At 40.0% G+C, this 22,266-nt stretch overlaps 5 protein-coding genes across 5 annotated transcripts; 4 read left to right on the plus strand and 1 right to left on the minus strand.

Annotated features, from left to right (window-relative positions):
* Nucleotides 1–7,490: 7,490 nt before the first annotated feature.
* On the plus strand, nt 7,491–12,511 carry CORC01_12397 (pentafunctional AROM polypeptide; the record flags this gene model as incomplete). Its single annotated transcript, XM_022624018.1, has 2 exons — nt 7,491–12,329; nt 12,416–12,511. Coding segments are annotated over 2 exons (4,935 nt in total), but the record flags the coding sequence as incomplete, so codon positions are not given.
* A 1,170-nt stretch (nt 12,512–13,681) lies between these two features.
* CORC01_12398 (uncharacterized protein) lies at nt 13,682–15,772 on the minus strand (the record flags this gene model as incomplete). Its single annotated transcript, XM_022624019.1, has 1 exon — nt 13,682–15,772. The coding sequence occupies one exon, from the start codon at nt 15,770–15,772 to the stop codon at nt 13,682–13,684; it is 2,091 nt and encodes a 696-aa protein (XP_022469452.1).
* Nucleotides 15,773–18,376: 2,604 nt separating this feature from the next.
* Nucleotides 18,377–18,796, plus strand: CORC01_12399 (uncharacterized protein; the record flags this gene model as incomplete). The annotated part of the gene is made up of 1 exon (XM_022624020.1): nt 18,377–18,796. One exon carries the CDS (start codon nt 18,377–18,379, stop codon nt 18,794–18,796), a length of 420 nt encoding a protein of 139 aa, XP_022469453.1.
* A 9-nt stretch (nt 18,797–18,805) lies between these two features.
* On the plus strand, nt 18,806–19,102 carry CORC01_12400 (transposase; the record flags this gene model as incomplete). Its single annotated transcript, XM_022624021.1, has 1 exon — nt 18,806–19,102. One exon carries the CDS (start codon nt 18,806–18,808, stop codon nt 19,100–19,102), a length of 297 nt encoding a protein of 98 aa, XP_022469454.1.
* A 96-nt stretch (nt 19,103–19,198) lies between these two features.
* Nucleotides 19,199–19,996, plus strand: CORC01_12401 (transposase; the record flags this gene model as incomplete). The annotated part of the gene is made up of 1 exon (XM_022624022.1): nt 19,199–19,996. One exon carries the CDS (start codon nt 19,199–19,201, stop codon nt 19,994–19,996), a length of 798 nt encoding a protein of 265 aa, XP_022469455.1.
* Between the last annotated feature and the right edge of the window lie 2,270 nt (nt 19,997–22,266).

Consider the following 22,266-nt stretch of genomic DNA (forward strand, 5'->3'; position numbering starts at 1 on the left):
AATATAAACGTAAGTTTTAAGTTATTTTATAAATAAATTTAAGTACTTATTATTTGAAATACTATTTAAACTATTTTTTTTATTTAATTAAGCGATTTTTAAATTATATTTTAACGTAATAAGATATTATAAAAAGATATTCTTATTAATATATATTTATTTTATAAACTTTTTAAAAGTCTAGTTACTAGCCTTATTTTAATATTTTTAATAATTACTTTTTTTTTTACGTACTTACTCTTTTTTATTAATTTTTTTATATATATAAAAAAAAGCTTAAGATCGATCCTTTTATTTCTTATTTATATTTAAAATAAGGTTTCTTTACGTATAACGATTATTATTTTTTTATTATTTATATAAATTTTATAAATTATTAAGCCTTTTTAATAAAATATTTAAAATTTAAAAACTTTTATAATTTTAAAAATTAATTTTATTTATTTACTTTTTAAAAAGAATTTAAAAAGCTTTATAAAGTATTTATTTTTAATTATAAATAATTAAAAATAGTCTTTAAAAGATTTTAAAAAGTTAAAAAGGTTTTAAATAATATAGTTTTAAAACTTAATTTTTTAAAAAGAATTTAAAAATTATTTTTTATATATATATAAAAGCGTAATACTCGTATTTTACTTTTAATAACCCTTTTATATTTACTTTTCGAGCGCTTTAAATTAGATTTTAAAACGCTTTTAGTTTTAAATAGCTAATTTAAAAATATTAAATTATTATATTATTTATTTTATTTATATAAACCGCGTTAAAATCAAGTTTATAATATAATAAAATATTAAATTAAACCGTTATTATAAAATATAAAAAGCTTATTAATATTAAAAAGCGGGTTATAAAATAATAAATAATAAGCTTATATTAAAAAAATTATTTTTTTTAAATAATTAAGTTATTATTATATTTTATTTATATTTTTAAAATATAAAATCGTATTAAAGTTATAATATTAAATTTTAATTTTTAATAAATACGGTTTAAAAATAATATTAATATAAAAACCTTTTATAATAATAACGTTTTTTAAAACGAGGTTTTTAATATTAAAGCTTTTTTTATTATAAAAAGCTTTTTTAAAAACTTTAATACTTATTTTTATAATATAAATATAAATAATACCCGCTTTTATAAAAAAAAATTTTAAATAAAGTTTATAAAAACCTTTTTTTAATAAAGCCTTATTATTAACTAAATAGTATTTTTTATAACTATTATAAACCGTATTATTTAATAAAGCGTAATATTTTTTAAAAAGTATTAAAAATATTAAAAAGCTTATAGAATTATTTTTTTATAATTTTTTATTATTATTAAAAATAATAACCGTTATAACGCTTTTAAAATAGTTTTTTAAACGAGTTTTATTACTTTTTTAATTTTTTTAATATACGCTTTTAATATTATTAATTAGCTATTTTTTTTCTTAATATTTAATTTAAATATAATCGAAAATTAATAATATAACTCGGTTTTTTATTTTAACTACTTTTTTATTTATAAACTTTTTTATATATTTAAACGCTTTTATAAAAGCTTTTTAAATTTTTTTATAATTTTATAAAAATTAATAATAATTTCTTTTATATAAATAAGTTTTAAACGTTATTTTTCAATTATTAAATTTATTTAAATGTTTTTAAAAAATAATAAAAAAGCTAAATTTTTTATTACCGTTTTTTAAAAATTAGTTTTGTTAATAAAAAATTCTAAAAATCTTTTTATATTCTTTTAAAATTAAAATAAGGCGTTTAAAACTTTTATTTATAATAAATTTATTAAATATTTACGTTACTTAAGTTAATATAAAATAAATTTTAATAATTTTAAAAAAACGTTTTATTATTAAAACCTTTTAAATTTTAAATATATTATAAATTTAAAATCGCCCGTATATTTTATATTAATTAAAATATTAAATAGTTAAAAAGACGTTATTTTAAAAAGTTTTATAAAATATATTATTATATTTTTTATAAATTATTAAAAAAATTAAAAATTTAAAAAATATTAAATTACGTTTTAATATATATATAAACTTTTAAAAATTAATTTTATTTTTATATAAGAGTTTTATTTAAATATTTGTAAGTTTTTATAAATTAATTATTTAAAAAATAAAAAATTTAATTATTTAATAGCTCGTTATAATTATTATTTATATTTAAATTTAAATAATATAATTTTTAATAAATCGTTTATATTTATTTTTAATATCGTCGAATTTAATAAAACGTAGTTTCGTAAGCTTATTAATTATAAAAATATAAATTTAATCGACTTTATTATTATTAAATATTTAAATTTCGTTTTTATTATTACCGTTTTTTTAAACGATTAACTATTTATAATAATTACTTTTTAATTTAATAATACGTTTAATAATTAATTTGATAGAGTTTAGTCCTTTTAATAATCGTATATCGTCGTTACTAATTACTTTTATATTTAAATTAATAAGATTTTAAATAAACGCTTTTTTTACATATATTTAAAAACTAATATATTAAATTAATTAGTCCGCTTTCGTATTAAAACATTAGCTATTATTAAATATAAATAATTAAATAATTATTAATATTATTAATGAACGCTTCGCGCTTTTATAAATTTTAAAATAATAAAAATACTTATCTATTTTTATATTTTAAAAAAGGGTCTATAAAAGCTAAGTTTATAATTATTATAAACTAAAAACGTAAAAATATAGTTCTTATGATCTAAAATATTTATTTTTTTAAAAAAATATTTTATAAACTGATTAAGTAAATATACTATTTAAAAGCGTTTAAGAAATAAATTAATAAGCGTACTTAAGCGGGTACTACCTTAGCTATACGTAGCTATGCGCTAGACCTCTTGCGATAAGTTTTTTATTAAATCTTTTTATTAATTATTTTTATATTTATTTAAAAAGGATATAAAAAGGATTTATATATACGATTTAATTATAAATAGTTTTATAATTAAAAAAGTATATCGTAAGAAGTTTAGTATATAGCTACATATAGCTAAGGTAATACTCATTTAAATACCTTTTTAAATTTATTTTTTAAACGCTTTTAATTAATATATTTATTTAATTAGTTTATAAAATAGTTTTTAAAAAAATAAGTATTTTAAATTATAAAAACAATATTTCTATGCTCTTAACTAATTATATTATTAATATTATTAATAAGCGTTTTATATTTTTATAAATTTAAAAATAAAATATCTATTTATTTTTATATTTAAAAAAAAAGATTATAAAAATTAAGTTTATAATTATAATAAGTTAAAAATACAAAAATATTGTTTTTATAATTTAAAATATTTATTTTTTTAAAAAAGTATTTTATAAATTAATTAAATAAATATATTAATTAAAGGCGTTTAAGAAATAAATTAATAAACGTATTTAAATAAGTATTATTTTAATTATACGTAGCTATACGTTAAACTTTTTACGATATAAACTTATTTATATAATTAATATATATATTAATTTAGAATTTTTATAAATTAATATAATATTGCGACCCAACACGCATTGCCAGACCAAGGCCCTGCCCTATAGGACCTACGGCGGCTACTATACTATATATATAATAATAAGAACTTAGATAGCTCCCCTCGGGACGGAAAAACTATAAATAAGTCACGTAACTACGATCTTATAATAAAATAAAGAACGAATACTTATAAATAAATAAAATAAACGATTATAGAAATATAAGACGGACGACTATTCGATAAACCGTTAAATAATAGTAAATAAGATATTATAAAAAATATATTTATAACTAAGATTTATATATAAGATAGCCTAAGCTAGGCTTAAGGATAGACTTCTATAGCTTTTTTAATAATTAATTTTTATATTAAATTTAACGATTACTTTTAGCTATTTTTATTAAGAACTTATTTAATAAAACTACGATTAATTATTAAAGCCTTACCTATTTTACGATTTATAAATAATAGTTTTATTAAAGCTATTCTTATGACGATTATTATTTATAAGTATCGTAGCCCCGACTTCTATTAACATAAACCTCACTACGATTAGCTAGCCGTAATATATAACATATAGTTTATTTTTATAATATAAAAAATAAAATTAATAATAACGTATATATATAGCGAGTCGCCTATTATAGTAAGTCGCCTACTTTCCTTTTTTTCTATACCTTCTATCTTAATAACTATTTTTCTTTATATATAATTATAAATTCTTTTTTAAATAAAAGTCGTATTATCCTTATATTTTAAATTATTAAAAAAAACCTAAATTTATTTATACGAAAAGTAATTTTTATTTATAATATTTTAAAAATAATACTTCGCGACCGACGCGTTAGCTTATTATTTTGATATAAAATTCGTATAAATTTAAAAAAAATAACTTTTTTAAAAAAAACTATAATTCTTAAACGAATTATTAACTTAATTAATTAAAAATTTCTATTATAACTTAATAATATATAAAATATAACCGATTACCTTTTTATTAAACGCGACGTAATATATATTAAACTATAATAAATAAAAAACTTTATATAACGTTAATTATAATTAAAAACGCGTTTTTAATATAAAATCGATTATTAAAAAGTATTAATTAAAAATTTTATAATTATCTAAATTTAATTTATCTTTATACGAAATATAATTATAAAATACGGAATATATAATTATAATATTTATAATTTTAATAAAACGGGTTTTTTAATAAAAATATTTTTATATATAAAAGTTATTATAATTTTTAATTATTATAAAAAGCTTTATACGAAATAATTTAATAATTAAAAATAAGTTTTTATTATTTAAAATATATATATAAATAACTAAACGTTACCTTCGTACGTTATTATAAAAAATAAAGATTATTTTTTTTTATAATATATTAATAGCTAATTCCCTTTTAAATAATATATTTACTTTAATAAAAATAAATAAATTATAAATAAAATTAGTTTAGATTAATTGAAATATTTTAAAAAATATATAAAGTTTCGTATAAAAAGTATTAAATAGCTCTTAATTTTTAATAATTATAATAGTTATAAATCGACTAAATTTAATAATTATTATAAAGAGCGTAGTATTATTACTTTTTATATACCTCTTTATTTATTATATAAGCTTTAGCCTCTTAATATTAATTATTTTAGCCTACTAAAGGCTTTATATAATAAAAAAATTAAGAAAATAATACGGATATAAATTACGTATATTATTAAAAACAACTTCTTTTTTATTTTTAAAATAGCTTTTTTTATTTTAATAAATAAAAAAAACGTACGAGCTAGTTTTAAATAAATTAAAATTGTATTTTTTAATTTAAAAATAGTTATTTCTTGTTTAGATTTTAAATTAAAAACGTTAATATTATTTAATTTATATTTAAATAATTAGGGCTTTTAGGATTTAAAAATACTAATTATAATATATAATACTATATAAAGCTTTATTTTATTTAAAAAACGGATTTATAACTATTAATATAGCTTATTAATATATTTATACGAAGTTATTAATTTATAAATTAAAGGTATTAATAAATTAATATATAAATTAGTTTTTATTAAAACTAAATACCGCGGGTTTTATATAGGAAATAAAATATTAAATAAGCACCGGAAAATTAAAAAAATATAATTATATTTTAAAAGCTTATTTAATATTATTAAAGCTAAAGTAATCCGAAAAAAAAAAGGGTTATTAATATTAAAAACGAAAATATATATTAAAAAAATATTTATATAAAAAAAGTTAAATCGCGCGAGCGGTAATATAATAACTATAAAAAAACTAAATATAATATATAAATATATTAGATAGTTTAAAAAACTTCTAAAGAAAAAGTTAATAAATAGTTTTAATTAATTTTATATAATATAGCTTAATTAACTTATATAAATAATAAGAGGGTATTTAGAAGTAGGCGATTCGCTATAATAAGCGACTCGCTATATATATATGTTAAAGTAAATAAATTTACTTTTTTAATAAAAAGTAATATAAATATTAATATTTTTCTTTTTTTTATATTTTATTTAAATATATTAAAAATATTATTTTAAAAAAGAAAATTTATAAACATTAACGACGATCTTTTTAATAATATTATTAAAAACGGCTTTATAATTTACTTTTTTAACTATTTACTTTTTAAAATTTATTAATAAATATTCTTTTATTTTTAAAATTATTATAAATTTTTTTTTTAAAATTTATTATTTTTTTATATTTTTTTAATTTAAAAACATTTATTAACGAGCTTACTAACCTTTTTATTAATAAAAAACTTAGCGATGGTAAAGCTATATTTTTAAATATTAATAACGATATAAGCGGCGGCCTTCTCGGCCTTAATAATATAAAACGTTAATAAACAAAGAATAGTAAACTAAGCGGGCTTATAAGCGGGTATTATATATATCTATATATCTATATATATATTTAATTATTATATTATAATTTATTAATATCAAAAAAGTTATATAAAGTTAATAATTAATTTAAAAAATTTACAAAAACGATTTATAAATAAGTTAAAAAAATAAATAAAAAAGTAATTAATAAAAAAAGTATTTTTATTATTTAAAAATCCGTTTAAATAATATTTTAATAACTAATTTTATAATATTTTATTTATAAACAAAAATATATAATAACAAAACAATAATAATAATAATAATAATAATAATAATAATAATAATAATAATAATAATAATAATAATAATAATAATAATAATAATAATAATAATAATAATAATAATAATAATAATAATAATAATAATAATAATAATATAATATTATTATTTTTAACAAATTCTTTTTATTAAGTTAACTTTTTTTTATTAATTATTTTTATATTTATTTATAAAAAATATAAAAAATCTTTATATATATAATTTAATTATAAATAGCTTTATAATTTAAAAAATATATTATAAAAAGTTTAATATATAATTATATATAATTAAAATATTTTTTGTTTAAATATATTTATTAAATTTTTTCTTAAGCGTTTTAAATTAATATATTTGTTTAATTAGTTTATAAAATAATTTTTTAAAAAGATAAGTATTTTATACTATAAGAACTACGTTTTTATACTCTTTACTTGCTATATATATTAATTAAAGGCGCTTAAGAAGTAAGTTAATAATCGTATTTAAGTAAGTATTACTTCAGTTATATATTGTTATACGCTAGACCTCCTGCGGTAAATAATGAAAGCCGGCTTATTAAACCGTATGTAAATTAAAATTATTATTAGCGTCGGTAATAGATGAGTCAATTAGTCCTTAATAGACGCGGCACTCCCCCCCCAAAAAAAACACTAGGAAACGGAATCACACCCTTCTAGCAGATCCGGTATCGGCGTTGTTCGAATTAAGCAAACCGTGACAGATGAGTCGCTGTTGTACCCCGTGCCTGCCATTCCCCGCCCCCGCCAATTGGCCTGTTCTTTAAAGAAAAAAAAAATAGATTGGGTTCTCTTAGGAAGAGTCACCGGCACTACACACCCTATAGACATAGAGGTAGGCACACCCGCGCATCTTGCACGCACTCCCCATTCGACTCACCTCCCTTTTCCAGCTCCACGACAGAGACCAATCCGATGCGCCAGAGTTCAAAATAACCAGCGACAACCACCCCAATATCTGCTGCCGTCGATTATGGGCTTAGTCAATGGCTCGGATTCGGGCTCAGGCCCGACCCGGATCACGATCCTGGGCAAAGATGACATTGTCGTCGACCACGGCATCTGGCTCGACTTCGTGACTCATGATCTCCTCAACCACCTCAAGACGTCGACTTACGTCCTCGTAACCGACACCAACCTCTTCGACACATATGTTCCGCCTTTCCAAAAGGTCTTTGAAGCTGCTGCGCCTGCCTCGGCAAGACTGCTCACGTACGCGATTCCGCCCGGCGAAGTGTCTAAGAGCCGCAAGACAAAGGCCGACATCGAAGATTGGATGTTGCTGCAGAAATGCACCAGGGACACTGTCATCATCGCTCTCGGCGGCGGTGTTATTGGCGACATGATCGGCTACGTTGCCGCCACCTTCATGCGGGGTGTCCGCTTCGTACAAGTGCCGACGACGCTGCTGTCTATGGTTGACTCATCCATTGGCGGCAAGACTGCCATCGACACTCCTATGGGCAAGAATCTCATCGGTGCTTTCTGGCAACCCTTCCGTATCTACATCGACTTGATCTTTCTTGAGACGCTGCCGGCGCGAGAGTTCATCAACGGCATGGCTGAGGTTATCAAGACGGCCGCCATCTGGAGTGAGGACGAATTCACTGCCCTCGAGACCAGTGCGCCTGCGATACTGGCTGCTGTCAAGTCTCAGGGGGAACAGAGACTGTCGCCCATCCGAGACATCATTAAGCGAATTGTCCTTGGCTCTGCCTCCGTCAAGGCCCAAGTTGTCTCAAGTGACGAGAGAGAGGGCGGCCTAAGGAATCTTCTCAACTTTGGCCACTCTATCGGTCATGCCTACGAAGCCCTGTTGACTCCCCAACTCCTCCATGGGGAGGCCGTTGCCATTGGCATGGTCAAGGAGGCGGAACTGGCCCGCTTCCTCGGCGTCCTCCGTCCTGGCGCTGTGGCACGACTTGTCAAGTGCATTGCGAGCTATGAGCTTCCCACCTCGGTACACGACAAGAAGGTTGTCAAGCTGACCGCAGGTAAGAAGTGCTCTGTTGACGTGTTGTTGGAGAAAATGGCCGTCGACAAGAAGAATGACGGAGCCAAAAAGAAGATCGTGCTCCTTTCTGCTATCGGAAAGACACACGAACAAAAAGCCAGCGTAGTCCAAGACCACGTCATCAGGGTAGTTCTGTCACCGGCAACTCAGGTCATTCCTGGCATGCCTCAATCTCACAGCACCATAGTTACACCTCCTGGCTCCAAGTCTATCTCCAACCGCGCCCTCGTTCTCGCCGCTCTCGGACAAGGAACGTGCCGGATTACGAACCTACTTCATTCCGACGATACAGAGTACATGCTGTCGGCCATCGCTCAGCTCGGTGGTGCAACATATGCTTGGGAAGAAGCTGGAGAGGTGCTAGCTGTTAAAGGCAAAGGCGGCGAACTCAATGCCAGCAAGGAGGCGCTGTACCTGGGCAACGCTGGTACCGCATCACGATTCTTGACGACGGTCGTAGCTCTTTGTGCCCCGTCTGATGTGTCTTCCACCGTACTTACCGGCAACGCTCGTATGAAAGTCCGTCCCATCGGTCCTCTCGTCGACGCTCTCAGAGCCAACGGCCTGGGCATCAAGTACCTCGGCCAAGAGAAGAGTCTTCCTCTCCAAGTCGATGCTGCTAATGGTTTTGAGGGCGGAGTCATTGAATTAGCCGCTACTATTTCATCGCAGTATGTTTCGTCGATCCTGATGGCTGCACCGTACGCGAAGAACCCAGTCACTCTGCGACTCGTAGGTGGAAAGCCCATATCCCAGTTTTATATCGACATGACCGTCTCTATGATGCGCACCTTTGGCGTGAACGTCACCAAGTCGGCAGAGGAGCCCAATACCTACCACATCCCGAAGGGCGTCTACCAAAACCCTGCCGAGTATGTGGTTGAGAGTGACGCCAGCTCCGCCACCTACCCTTTGGCCATTGCGGCCATTACCGGCACCACTTGTACTGTGCCTAATATCGGTTCGGAGTCACTTCAGGGTGACTCCCGATTTGCCATTGACGTGTTGAGACCTATGGGCTGCACCGTCGAACAAACTGGAACTTCGACTACCGTCACAGGACCGTCCATTGGCAATCTGAAGGCCATTGAGCATGTTGACATGGAGCCCATGACAGATGCTTTCCTCACAGCCTCCGTCTTGGCTGCTGTGGCATCGGGAACAACCAAGATAAGCGGCATCGCTAATCAACGAGTCAAAGAATGCAACCGCATCGGGGCAATGCGCGAGCAACTGGCCAAGTTTGGTGTTGAGACCGACGAATTTGACGACGGGATCATCATCACCGGTCGCGCTGTCCAGGGGCTCCAGCAGCCCACCGAAAGCATCTTCTGCTATGACGATCATCGCGTTGCCATGAGCTTCAGCGTTCTTTCAGTCGTATCTCCTAAACCCGTGACAATTCTTGAGAGAGAATGCACTGGCAAGACCTGGCCAGGTTGGTGGGACACCATGTCACAATTCTTCGACATTGAGCTTGACGGCATCGACCAGCACCCGAAGCCTGTGGCTACAGCACCTTCCACTAGATCTCGCAAGGATAAATCTGTTGTGATCATTGGTATGCGTGGCGCAGGCAAGACGACTGCAGGGAGGTGGATGGCGGATACGCTGAAGAGGCCTTTCATCGACTTGGACGAAGAGCTGGAACGGCGGTCAGGCATGACAATTCCAGAAATGATCAGAGGTTCCAAAGGCTGGGCAGGCTTCAGAAAGGATGAGCTTGAACTTCTCCGGGATGTCTTGGAGAAGCAGAGCCACGGACACATCTTCTCTTGCGGAGGCGGCATTGTCGAGACTCCTGAAGCACGGAAACTACTTATCGCTCATTGCCAGAACAACGGCACTGTGTTGCTAGTCCACCGTAATACTAGGGAAGTCGTTGACTACCTGCTGCAGGACAAATCAAGACCGGCCTACAGAGAAGACATCGAAGACGTGTACTGGCGCCGGAAGCCCTTCTTCGAGCAGTGCAGTAACTTTGAGTACTTCAGCCCTCATCCCCCTGGTACATTGGCTACACGGGAACCGCCATTAGACTTCCGTCGCTTCGTCAATGTTTTGTGCGGAGAGCAGGTCCAAGTGAACAAGGCACTAGCAAAGAATCCCAGCTTCTTCGTCTCCCTCACAGTACCAGAGGTTGCGTCTGCTCTTACTCTGATACCGGCCGTCGTGGTCGGTTCCGACGCCGTGGAGCTTCGCGTGGACTTGCTTCAAGATTACTCTGAGGAGTTCGTGGCACACCAAATTGCGCTTCTTAGATCGGTGGCAGACATTCCCATCATCTTTACTCTGCGGACGCAGTCGCAGGGCGGCAAATTCCCCGATGACGCCTACGATCAAGGTCTCGGGCTGTACCAAAAGGCCATCCGTATGGGAGTTGAGTTCATCGATGTTGAGATGACCCTTCCAGAGCGAGTCATATGTGCAGTCGTGGAGAACAAGGGACCGGCGCGTATTATAGCCTCCCACCATGACCCCCAGGGCAATCTGTCGTGGAAGAATGGATCTTGGATTCCATTCTACAACAAGGCTCTCCAATGGGGCGATGTGATCAAGCTGGTTGGAGTTGCCAAGCGCATTGAGGACAATTTTGACCTAGCTCAGTTCAAGTTGGAGATGCTCTCCTCGCACAAGACCCCCATCATTGCCCTGAACATGGGACAGGGTGGTAAGCTTAGTCGCGTACTCAACGGCTGCCTCACCCCCGTCTCCCATCCAAATCTGCCGTTCAAGGCAGCCCCAGGACAATTGTCCGCGGCTGAGATCCGGCAGGCTTTGGCGTTGCTTGGGCATATTAATGCCCAAACCTACTACCTATTTGGTAAGCCCATCGCAGCGTCAAGGTCACCAGCTCTGCACAATACTCTGTTTGACCTTGTCGGTTTACCGCACCATTACTTGCGCAAGGAGACAGACAATGCCGCCGACGTGCGCGAGTTGATCCGTGCTCCCGACTTTGGCGGCGCTTCCGTTACCATTCCGCTGAAGCTTGACATCATGAAGGAAATTGACGAAGTCTCGGAGGCTGCCCGCATCATTGGTGCCGTCAACACCATTATCCCGGTATCGAACGGCGGAGATGTGACTAGGCTTGTTGGTGATAACACTGACTGGTCAGGCATGGTTCACTCTCTTCAGTCGGTTGGTGTATCGTCCCATTCGGCAGAAGACGGCCAATTCTCTGCCATTGTCATTGGATCAGGTGGAACAACAAGAGCTGCCATCTTCGCCCTACACGCACTAGGGTTTGGTCCTATTTACGCTCTGGCGCGCAACAGCGGCAACTTGGAGACACTGAAGGCCTCGTTCCCCTCAGATTATCGTATCGAAGCTCTCAAAAATGCCAGAGAAGTCCCTGCGCTGGCGTCCTCGCCTACCGTCATGGTCAGCACTATCCCCGCTGACAAGCCAGTTGATCCCTCGCTTCGGGAGACGCTCATGGCAGTGTTGCATCAAAACACTGCAGTCGACCGAAAACGTGTTCTCCTCGAGATGGCCTACCAGCCTCGCCATACACCGCTGATGCAATTGGCTGAGGACGCCGGATGGGAAACAATTCCTGGGCTCGAGGTCCTCTCCGCCCAGGGCTGGTATCAGGTATGTAAATCTCTGCGGATGGTGGAGACGTTGTGGCACGTATGGGAATAAACGGGACACAGGCAGCTGACTTGACGTGAATCTAGTTCCAGAAATGGACCGAAATCATCCCGCTCTACCAGACTGCTCGGGCAGCCGTCTTGGGCAGTGAACCGGCGGAAGCCAGCGGCCCCAGGGCATAACAAGGCCACTGACGGTTGAACAGGCGCACCGAACGCGCCCAGGTATCTCACTGTGCATGTTTAGTCCGGTAGATTGTAGGAGCTGGCAGTCAGCTAATCGACCCAGCTTGTCGAGTGGATGGGCCGTTGAAAATGATGAATGGATCTTAGTAACTCGGTGTGTTGACTTTATCAATAAATGAAATGCACTGCCGCGGCACAGTAGGAACCTCAGAGCCGCGTGAAACACAACACCATTCAAGCCGATGAGGATGAATCAATGACAACCACATGTAGTAAGTAACACGATGGAAAACAGCTGTAAGCCAGCAGGGTAGATATCGAGCAGTAATTGGGGAATGTACGCTACAGCATGTCTCATGGTGTACATATTAAATATTCTATAATGCCTCATTCCTCCTCATAAATTCATGTCGTCAGAAATCAATAACGCCCTCCCATGTGCCCAATGCACTTTTCAGACCTTTTTCTTTTGATCTAGCCCCGCAAACTCAGTTCACAACCCTGATATGGTATACAATAACGTATCGCACGATGGGCGAGTGTCGATACAACATTACAAGAAATGATGACGAAATGCACGCTCGTTGCTCAAAAAACATGAAATCCATCGCGAAAACCAAGACTGGTGAACAAAAATCCAACGAAATTGTTTTTTCAACCACTGCAATGTGGAATTCGAGCAAGGTTCCTTCGAATTATGCCATGTATGCATCGGTCCAACTGTATAGTCATGGCATCTTCTTAGCGTAATAGGAAAAACGCGCATGACCATGCGTTCCGAAAGTTGAAAGTCTAGGATCGGGCGTGACCGTCTAGGTCACTACGCTGTCATAGTCACCCACCCCCCTGACGTTGGCGTAGGTGGATGATGATGCCAAGACTTATGATGATGTCGTTGGTGGAGCCTAACAAGTCGGACAAAGTCTGGACACCCGGACCCATGATCGCTTGGCGGAAACAATTCGTGATGTCATTACGGGCCATATGGATCGCCAGGGTCGTTGTGCACAGACCAGTGTGATGTCATGTTGTACGACCCTTACTGCACCATGGACCCTGAATTTCCACCCTTGTCGTATTGTCCCGTTTACCCCGCATCCTTGGTCCACACGGGCAACGCAACAGTATCTCATCCCGGGATCGGCCAGTGCGAAAGCAGATGTGTTTTTAGACGTTGTGGCCTCGACGCCGGTGCTTGCCAGGGAATTCCACATCAGGGTGGCAGACTCGGTAGTGACGTGTAAGAGCATCGGCACGGCTGAAGGTCTTCTCCTCTGTGCAAAGGTTGCAACGCACCTTTTGCTTTCGTGCATTGTGAATGGTATCCTCGTGCCTAGTCAAGTCGTAGGGGCGTGAAAAAATTGTGTGGCACGGCTTTCCAGTACTGGGATTGATACGGTCGCAGCGGTGGGGCCCCGCTTGACTATTAAGGATGCTGTTGGGAGACGTAGCAACAGCCTCAGGTCTCCTGGGACCCCCGATACCTTGGGTCTGTCGATGTCCCTCACGCTTATGCTTCTGGAGCATAGCAGGGGTTTCAAACCGCATCGTGCAACCGTGATAAGTGCATGTGTAAGTGCCACCATCAGCAGTGGCACCGGCAGGCTTCGAGATTGTTGTTCCGTTCGATATCGAAGTTGCATCAGAACCCCCGGTGCTGGACTCGGCAGAACTTAGTCGTGAAATTTGTTCAGTAGATTGACGTGGGTGAGCAACGAATGGATATTGCTGCGGAACGTGGACGCCGCCGGTCTGAAGCTGGGCAGGCAGATAAGGGAAAGCAGCGCCGTTCTGCATAGCGGACCTGGCGAAGTTGACATGCTGATCCTGCGAAACCACGACCTTGGCAATGTCTTCGAAATCCACCGTCTCCTGAGACGGAAAAAGAGAGAATGATGATTCGCCGTCACCGTCGTGAAACTCAAGCATTGCGTCTTTCGGTGATATTGTCTTCGGCGTCTCGGGCTCTGACTTCACCGACATCTGCTGTCTCATGATCTGCGCATCCTGTTCGGCTTTCTTCTGTTCTCGCATTTGATGGGCAGATTTGAACCTCAGATGGGAGGCATGGACACCTCCCCCAAAATCATGGTTGGGCATGGGAGCAAGTGGCGAACCCTGACGGAAGGGCGAGCGGTCGCGCGAGACACACGATACTGGTGACTGTGCCGCGCTTAGGTGCTGATTGTTTGCAGCGCTCAACCGTTGCGCGAACACATCGTTGCTGGGCGATACAGCCATGTGATTTTGTACCGGGGCTGTCGAGGTAATGGTGAAATTGGGGCTGTACAACTCATCGTTGTAAATATCCGTCATTGTACGATCCAACTTGGGAACATTGCTAAACACTACATCGCCAACGATTGGTAAGCATGTGGTCATAAAAACTGGCGAATAGGACTCCTTACCAGCTTTTCGCCTTCTATCGTCCTCGTGGTCGAGGTGTGATGGCGTTGCGGGTGAGTCACCGGCGATGGAACTTGCCACTGAGTTTGGGTGGGATCTGCTAGTTGCCATAGACAGTTCGGGTGCAGGTAGTAGTCCGCGGTCAGAGCGAGGTCGTTGAACATTCATGGCTGATGCGTAACCAGTCATGTCCGAAGAAACATTTGGTAGCCCATTGTAGTTGGGATACATGTTGTCGTGGGTTACCGTCATTGACTTATTGGACAGTTGGTAGAACGCATTCCCATCGTGGGCCTGCATTTCGTACAAGCCGTCGGGCATTGAATCCGTGACTGCGATCTGGGGATTGGATATGTTGTGGTTGAAGGGTGATGCGGGACCGGCTGAGCCTAGGGAAGATAAAGAAGACTCCCGCTGATGTGGTAGCCGGCCGATCGACTTAGGGGCGTACTGGTTCCCAAGTACCCACGCGTCAGACTGCATCAGGTTTTGCTGGTGGTTCAAGATCGAGGCAGAATCTTCCAATGCTGGTGACGTGACTGTTCCAGCTCTCCTTGGAATGGCTAAATGGGATGTGTCGTAGGTGGAATGGTTTGCGGAGTGGTTTGCAAAAGAGTAATGCGAGGAAAGAAGTGATTGCGTCGACAGGGGAGACGAGGAAATACTCGAAGAGTGAAAATCGTGCGCAGCGTCGTCGAAGGAGGCGTCGAGGTCGAAATCGAGTGTTTGGGGGTAAAAGTGCTGTAGATGGGTATGGTGATGATGGTGTGGTTGTGAATAATTGGGATCAACGTGTTGCTGTTGCTGAAGTTGCTGGATTGAATTTGCAGTAGTGGGTCGGGTCAAGAGCATGATGTGGTGGTAATTGAGAAATTCAGATATTTGGTGTGTGTAATGGTGGAAGTAATATCAAAGTGGCAAACCACGGAGGGACGATGACTTATAAAGATGGAAAGACTCAAGAGAAGCAGCGAGTTGGGAGGCTGCACTACGTAGGGGACCCGACTTGCAATGAGGTAGACAGGTACGTATCTAAAGTGGGTTGTGGGGCTTAGAAAGGTCAGGGTGTACGCTGAGGGTACGTACCTCTTCTCGCAAAGCGGACGGGGAGCGGAGGTACCGGTTGGAGGACCCGAGGCTTGGACAAGCCCAGTCGTGCTGGCACCCCCGTCGAGTGGTAGGTATCTAGAGCAGGGTTACGGGGGTCTAGCGTTCGGGACCGGGGGGGGCAGCACACCCCAAGGTCTGGATGCAGGAAGGGGGGAGACTGGGAGAAAATTTTCAGGTGTGTGGGATGATGACCAAGTCTCGGTTTAGGTTTCTTGAATTTCTTCTCGATTTGCTGGAAGGTAGAAGAAGCCCCAAGACCAACAACGGCCCAACCGGGGTTTTTGAGTTTTTGTGTCTGTTAAGCAGCCCAGGGAGCGAGCGGCTGCTTTAATAATGCAGTTGCAGATGTGATGCGCACGCAGCAGTAGAAAGCGCGCGAGAAGACCACTTCGTTCTTTCCTCGATCGTAGGCGTACATCCGTATTTCATCTTTCCTGATCCATATCCATAGTAAGTGACTGCACCCTGTATATTCCAATCCACACAATATGAGCAGCGCACGGAGGAGTAGAAGGCAGCCAAGGAAGGGCGCCGAGGTCTCCTACTCATCCGGAGATAACGCATAGGGAACCCAGCGGTCCTGCTGAAGTAGCCGCGGGCAGACGGAGTAGCGAGTCCCCAACAACGGACAATAGAGCAGCTGACGTGGATGCAAGTCGGATAACATGACGAGAAGAGAAATCGAGAACGGCCGTGGCCCAGTGCGTCGGGCGGAGTACGCGGAAAGCGGGAATCATTATGGATTACAGACAGCCAATTCTTATATAATCCAGCGTAAGCTGGTACAAAGCGACGACGAGAGCTTGCTCGAAAGCCCTAGAAGTTTCTGGTCCTGGCAGTCATTTACAAGCATCCGCAACAGGCTTCGTAATGGTGTGCAATTGATATTGGTGGCTTGGGCCCTCAATTTAACAGTGATGAGTGAGCACTCTGAGGACAAAGCGAAGGTGGTGGGCAGGTTGGCGATTGCCGATACGGCAAAGCTTGATGGCGATGTAGATAGACCGAGACGGACGAGGAGGGCGGGAAGATGCGACGCGGGAGATAGCACGGAAGTAATCCGAGAAATATTGCACTCTTAGTAGTGGAACATCGAACCAGAGATGCTCGGCTTGACTTGATGCTGCGCTGGGCGGGTGGTTGCACTCAATGGGTCGTGGGAAGCAGCGATCAAGACGTAGGTGGACTCGATTCCGGCGACGGAGCGACATCGATAACCCCGTCGCGGGTTGGTGGAGTGAACTGTGACGTAAGGCAGACAAACGGTCGGGCCACTGAGATCTCATAGCTCGCAGCCATTGTACGGGCTCACTGTACAGTGTGACAGTGGGTTTCTTCGCAATTATTTCAGAAAGGTGCCCGAGAAGCTTACTGCACATTACCTTACCTACCTACCTTACTACATTGGTCGTTGCTTCCCATGTTAACAAGGGAAATGGAATGATTGGGTGGTGGGCCCACCCGATGACATGCCGCAACGCGCCTTACCACCTAACAGCTTTACACATCCCATAGTTCCAGAGTCCCCCGATGAGGGTTGTATTTTGGGTCAAGAGCCGTCCGTGACCTTGCCAGCTATATTTCTCACCGGCGCTTGATCGTCGGCAGCCATCTCTTCGTCCAAATTGGCCGGCAGAAGGTGGGGGAGGCTGGTCTCAGAAGCCCCAGTTCCAAGCTCCGCTTCAATACACACAGTAGACATGTCCCTCAACCGGCTTCTGCTGATATCATGCAGCTTTTCTGCACAGAAACGAGGATGAATAATCACTACCTTATTCAATAATCCTTGCTTGTTAGCTAGGATTGCCGTCTGAAAGAATGCCGCATATTTGGTCAGCTATGCCAGCCAGCCTGGCAGACAGACGCCCATGATGGGTGGAGTGGTGCAGGGAAGGGTGAGGGGGACGAAGATCTCTTCCATGCTCACTGCACCGGTCGCTTCTACCTTGCCATGGCCCCACGAAGTGACTGCATGTTTTGAAGGGTCCTGTCGGGCTGGATGTGGGTGTGATGGAAGTGTTTGGTGGGCGCGGGCAGACAGGGAACAGGGGTTTGTACGAAAATGCCATGACCTCAGTCTGTGCCGGTTTTCCAAAATGCAAAGATGCAGGCAGCCGAAGGACGGGGAGGGACGTATGGATACTTGGGAGTTCGCTTCGGTGAAGCCTCGGGTGGATGGGTTCGCTCGCTAAGAGGTCACCCCACACGACCGATCACCCCCAACGACCGATCACTCAATTGGGCCGATTTTTTCCCTCATACACCACCACCACCACTTTTTCTCTGTACGTACCAATAATCGAAAAAAATCACGAAAATTATACTGAAATTACTACTAGATTCGCAATGCCCAATTACACGGAAGAACACGTCAAAAACGCGGAAAATGACGTTCTGCACGGTAAATCGATCCGGAAGGCCTCGGCGGACTGGGGAATACCCTACGCGACGCTATCTGGCCGGTTAAAAGGTGCCACGACCGTCAGGAAGTCGAAGGAAGATTACCAGAGGCTCAGTAAATACCAGGAGAAGTCCTTAGCTCATTGGGCAATTATCCAAGGCCAACTAGGATTCGCCCCGAGCCATGCTCAAGTCAGAGAGTTCGCTACTCGTATCCTCCGGCAAGGTGGCGACCACCGCCCACTCGGCAAGAAGTGGTTAGAAGGGTTCTTACGCCGGAATCCTGCTCTTAAGACGCTGAGGGCTCGATCTATGGATTCTAAGCGCGTTAAGTCGGTTACTATTGATATTGTGAAAGCTTTTTAGACTATCCTAATGATCCCAGATATCCGGAAGATCCCAATGTCCCTCCGCTGGAATATGGACGAGACGGGGTTAACGGAGGGGACCAACAAGGACTATTTAGTACTTGGGAACTCCAAGAAGAGAACTATCTATGTCCAGAACCCAGGGGACCGCACATGGACCTCGATTCTCGAGTGTATCTCCGCGAATGGCCGCCATCTGCCCCCATTAGTGATATTTAAAGGGGAAACGGTTCAACACCAGTGGTTCCCTGCGGAGATAGAAGATTACGCCTCTTGGAGCTTTACATCATCGACCAACGGTTAGACCTCGAATTCTATTGGTCTAGAATGGCTGTTGAAGATATTTATCCCTGAGACGGCAGAAGAGGCAAAGAGACTACGTTCTAAACGACTATTAATTATGGATGGTCACGGTAGTCACGTTTCCGACGATTTTATGTGGCAATGCTACTCCCAGGGAGTTTACCTCTGTTGTCTACCGGCCCATTCCAGCCACATCACTCAACCTCTGGATGTATCGGTCTTCTCACCCTTGAAGTCATCGTTCAGAACCGCAATACGAGAATGCGGTCTCCAACTCAACTCAGCGCCTATAGGGAAGCAAAACTTCCTCCGCTGTTACTTCCAGGCCCGGAACGAGGCTTTAACGGTACGGAATATATGCTCCGGGTGGAAAGCTACGGGTTTGTGGCCCGTGGATATGAGTAAGCCACTATTGAACCCATTGCTCGTTATTCCAGCAGCTACAGACGTCCCACGGCCACCACCATGGGACCCTCTATTACCAGAAGTACCCAAGACACCCCAAGACCTCCATATTATTACGCCTAAAAAGTCAGGAGACCTCAGGAGATACCAGAAGCTCTGGGAAGTGGGCGAGGATAAGGACGACTTTGACCCAATCTCGCGCAAATTAATATTCGACAAGGTTGGCAAGCGATTAGATGCCCAGAACTTCGCTTTAGCCCATACTCAGGTGGTCATACAATCGCTAGAAGCACAAGTGGTATTATATAAGCCAATATCGAAAGGAAAAGTCAGGCAGGATCCGAACGAACGATTCGTACAAATCGAGGCTATTATGAAGACCAAGAAGGAGGTCGCAGCGCGGCCGCAGCGGCAGAATACGGATCTAACGGCTAAAAGAAGTGCCTCGGACACTGATTTCCTCAGTATGTGTTCAGAATTTCAGATTTAAGGTGGTTGTGCAGCCAAAAAATAAATCCGCCGTCATTGAGTTGAGAATTGGAAGTCTGGAAAAATCGGCCCAATTGAGTGATCGGTCGTTGGGGGTGATCGGTCGTGTGGGGTGACCTCTTACCCGGGGTTCTCCCCTTGGATCCCGGGCAGCGAGCGAGGTAGCGAGAAAAAGCGAGACGAGAACTGTCACTGCCTTTTGGAAGAGGGCTTGAGGCTCAGCCACACTGCCACAGCGTTGCCCCTCTCATACGGTCCTGTCCGTCTCGTTCAAGCCGACGGAAGCCACCCGATCACCAACTCGCACTTTCTATCCGTATGCAGTGCATCTTTCCTTGAACCTGGCCTCGGCCTCGTGGCTGTCGTCTGCAGGTACACGGCCCTGATGAGTGTCGGGAACAATCCCGCACGGATTCCCGATCTGGCCCCCTGCCATCGCCTTCTCCCATTCGTGCCATTCCAGCGCACTATGATGCTCTACATGTATACGCCGTACGGGAAGATAAGCAAATAAGGTACGGATAAGGTACAATCAGATTCTTCCAGTACGACGTCCATCGTCCATCGACCAGATACGTCTAGGTATCTCAGCACGTTGACTCCATGACATATGACCGCAACGTTTCATGATCAGAAGCTGGGAATGACGTCAGATCCCGTGACCTATCCCCTGTTGATTAGCTAATGGCTCCATTAACGCTCTGCTGTGGCTGGGTGGTCCGTGGCTGGCTGGCTCCCTCTTTCCAGTTTGCTATAGGTAGGTACGTAGGGGTTTTTGCTAATCTACTTACCTCAAGCCTACCATCCCCCAGGTTGTATCCGTAATCCGCGTAGAGTTTGCAGCCCACATCACACAGTTGCGACAGTGTGATGTTTCTGCGAGCGCACAATTCCCCCCCCGTCATCGGTCAACAACATTGCTCCCGCGTTCAATCTTGACTCGGCCTGTGCCGTGCATCATCGCAAACTTCGGAAGACTTCGCTGATTGGTTTCCTCGCAAGCCTACGCTACTCGTCGAGTCGTGTCGTTTCGCCGCGTGCGCCTCTCAGAAATGGTTTAATTCGTTCCCAGCTATGGATACAGTGTGAAGTATCCACAACCAGTCATCCAGCTGAGGAGTGGTGTGGTGGCATGTCAACATGCCGCGGAAGGTGAGGAAGGTGTGGCAAGGCAAAAATGCTAGCTGCTATTTTTGACTACTATTTTCGGTCACTCTTCCGCTCCAATGCTTTTCTGCCAATGCCAGTGTGTGCTCTTCGCGTACCCGCTTGCTCTCGTTACTTTTCTCGAACCCCCCTCACGTCCTCGGTTTACAGCCAAGTGAATTTACTCTGGCATGTTGGCACTCAACTTGTTACTCTTGCTTTCGTCTCCGAACTGTGGCTCAACCTTGATAAAGACAGGCCACCCATGATTCATCATCCCGATTTAGTACTGTGTATGTATTCGCTCCTAGCAGTGTCTGTCGAGGTATAATGAATGGTCGAGGTTGAAGGTTCTAGCCACATAGGTATGCACAAGTTCATTGTGGCTTAATTACTCGCCTGTACGTCGGATCCCGACCGAGCGCGTTTCTTCTGATAGCCACCGCTGTGGGTACGCTTGTCACCTGGAGAACATACGGATACTCGTAGAGTTAAGCTCAAACGGGAATGTTGAAGTGAGGGCCTTGCTCCGCATGCTGAGGGCGGGGGCTTTGAATGCCACGAATCAGTCACGCGGGCAATTCTAGCTGAGAGACGAGTTTGCTCGATGACTCTTCTTAGCAGCCGCAGCCGCACCAGCTTTACCTGTAATGGACGTCGACTCCCGGCTGCCAAAGAAGTGACCCGGACAAGATTCTTTTCGCCGCAACTCTGCTGAAATGAACTCTTTTCGTTGGCCGTCAGCTGAGCGTGTTGCCCCGGCTGGCATCGTATTCATGTCTCATCAATATTCACATGACGCCTCATTACGACGTATCGTCGTGTCCTGTGTGCCTGTCTACATATTGCAGCTATTATCACGTTCAGCACCAGCTTGCCAAAGGTACCCACACGGGCCTACAAGGACCTGGAGCGGTCTCGACCGACGGAACGGCGGTCGTGGGGCGGGCCCGCCCCGTCCTTCGGCCGATCCAGCCATTTCAATAGCCGTTCTCGAATCCCAAATGCGCTAGTGCCTCGGGAGCTGAAGCACCACCAGATATCTGCTTGGTTTCGCAAGGAAGTGGCATGTCAGAATAATGGCGGTCGCGGATGGCTACGGACGGTGCATGTGCGGCCAGCCTC

This window comes from Colletotrichum orchidophilum (genome assembly GCF_001831195.1).
Source record: "Colletotrichum orchidophilum strain IMI 309357 chromosome Unknown Scaffold_152.1, whole genome shotgun sequence".
Lineage (NCBI taxonomy): Eukaryota > Fungi > Ascomycota > Sordariomycetes > Glomerellales > Glomerellaceae > Colletotrichum > Colletotrichum orchidophilum.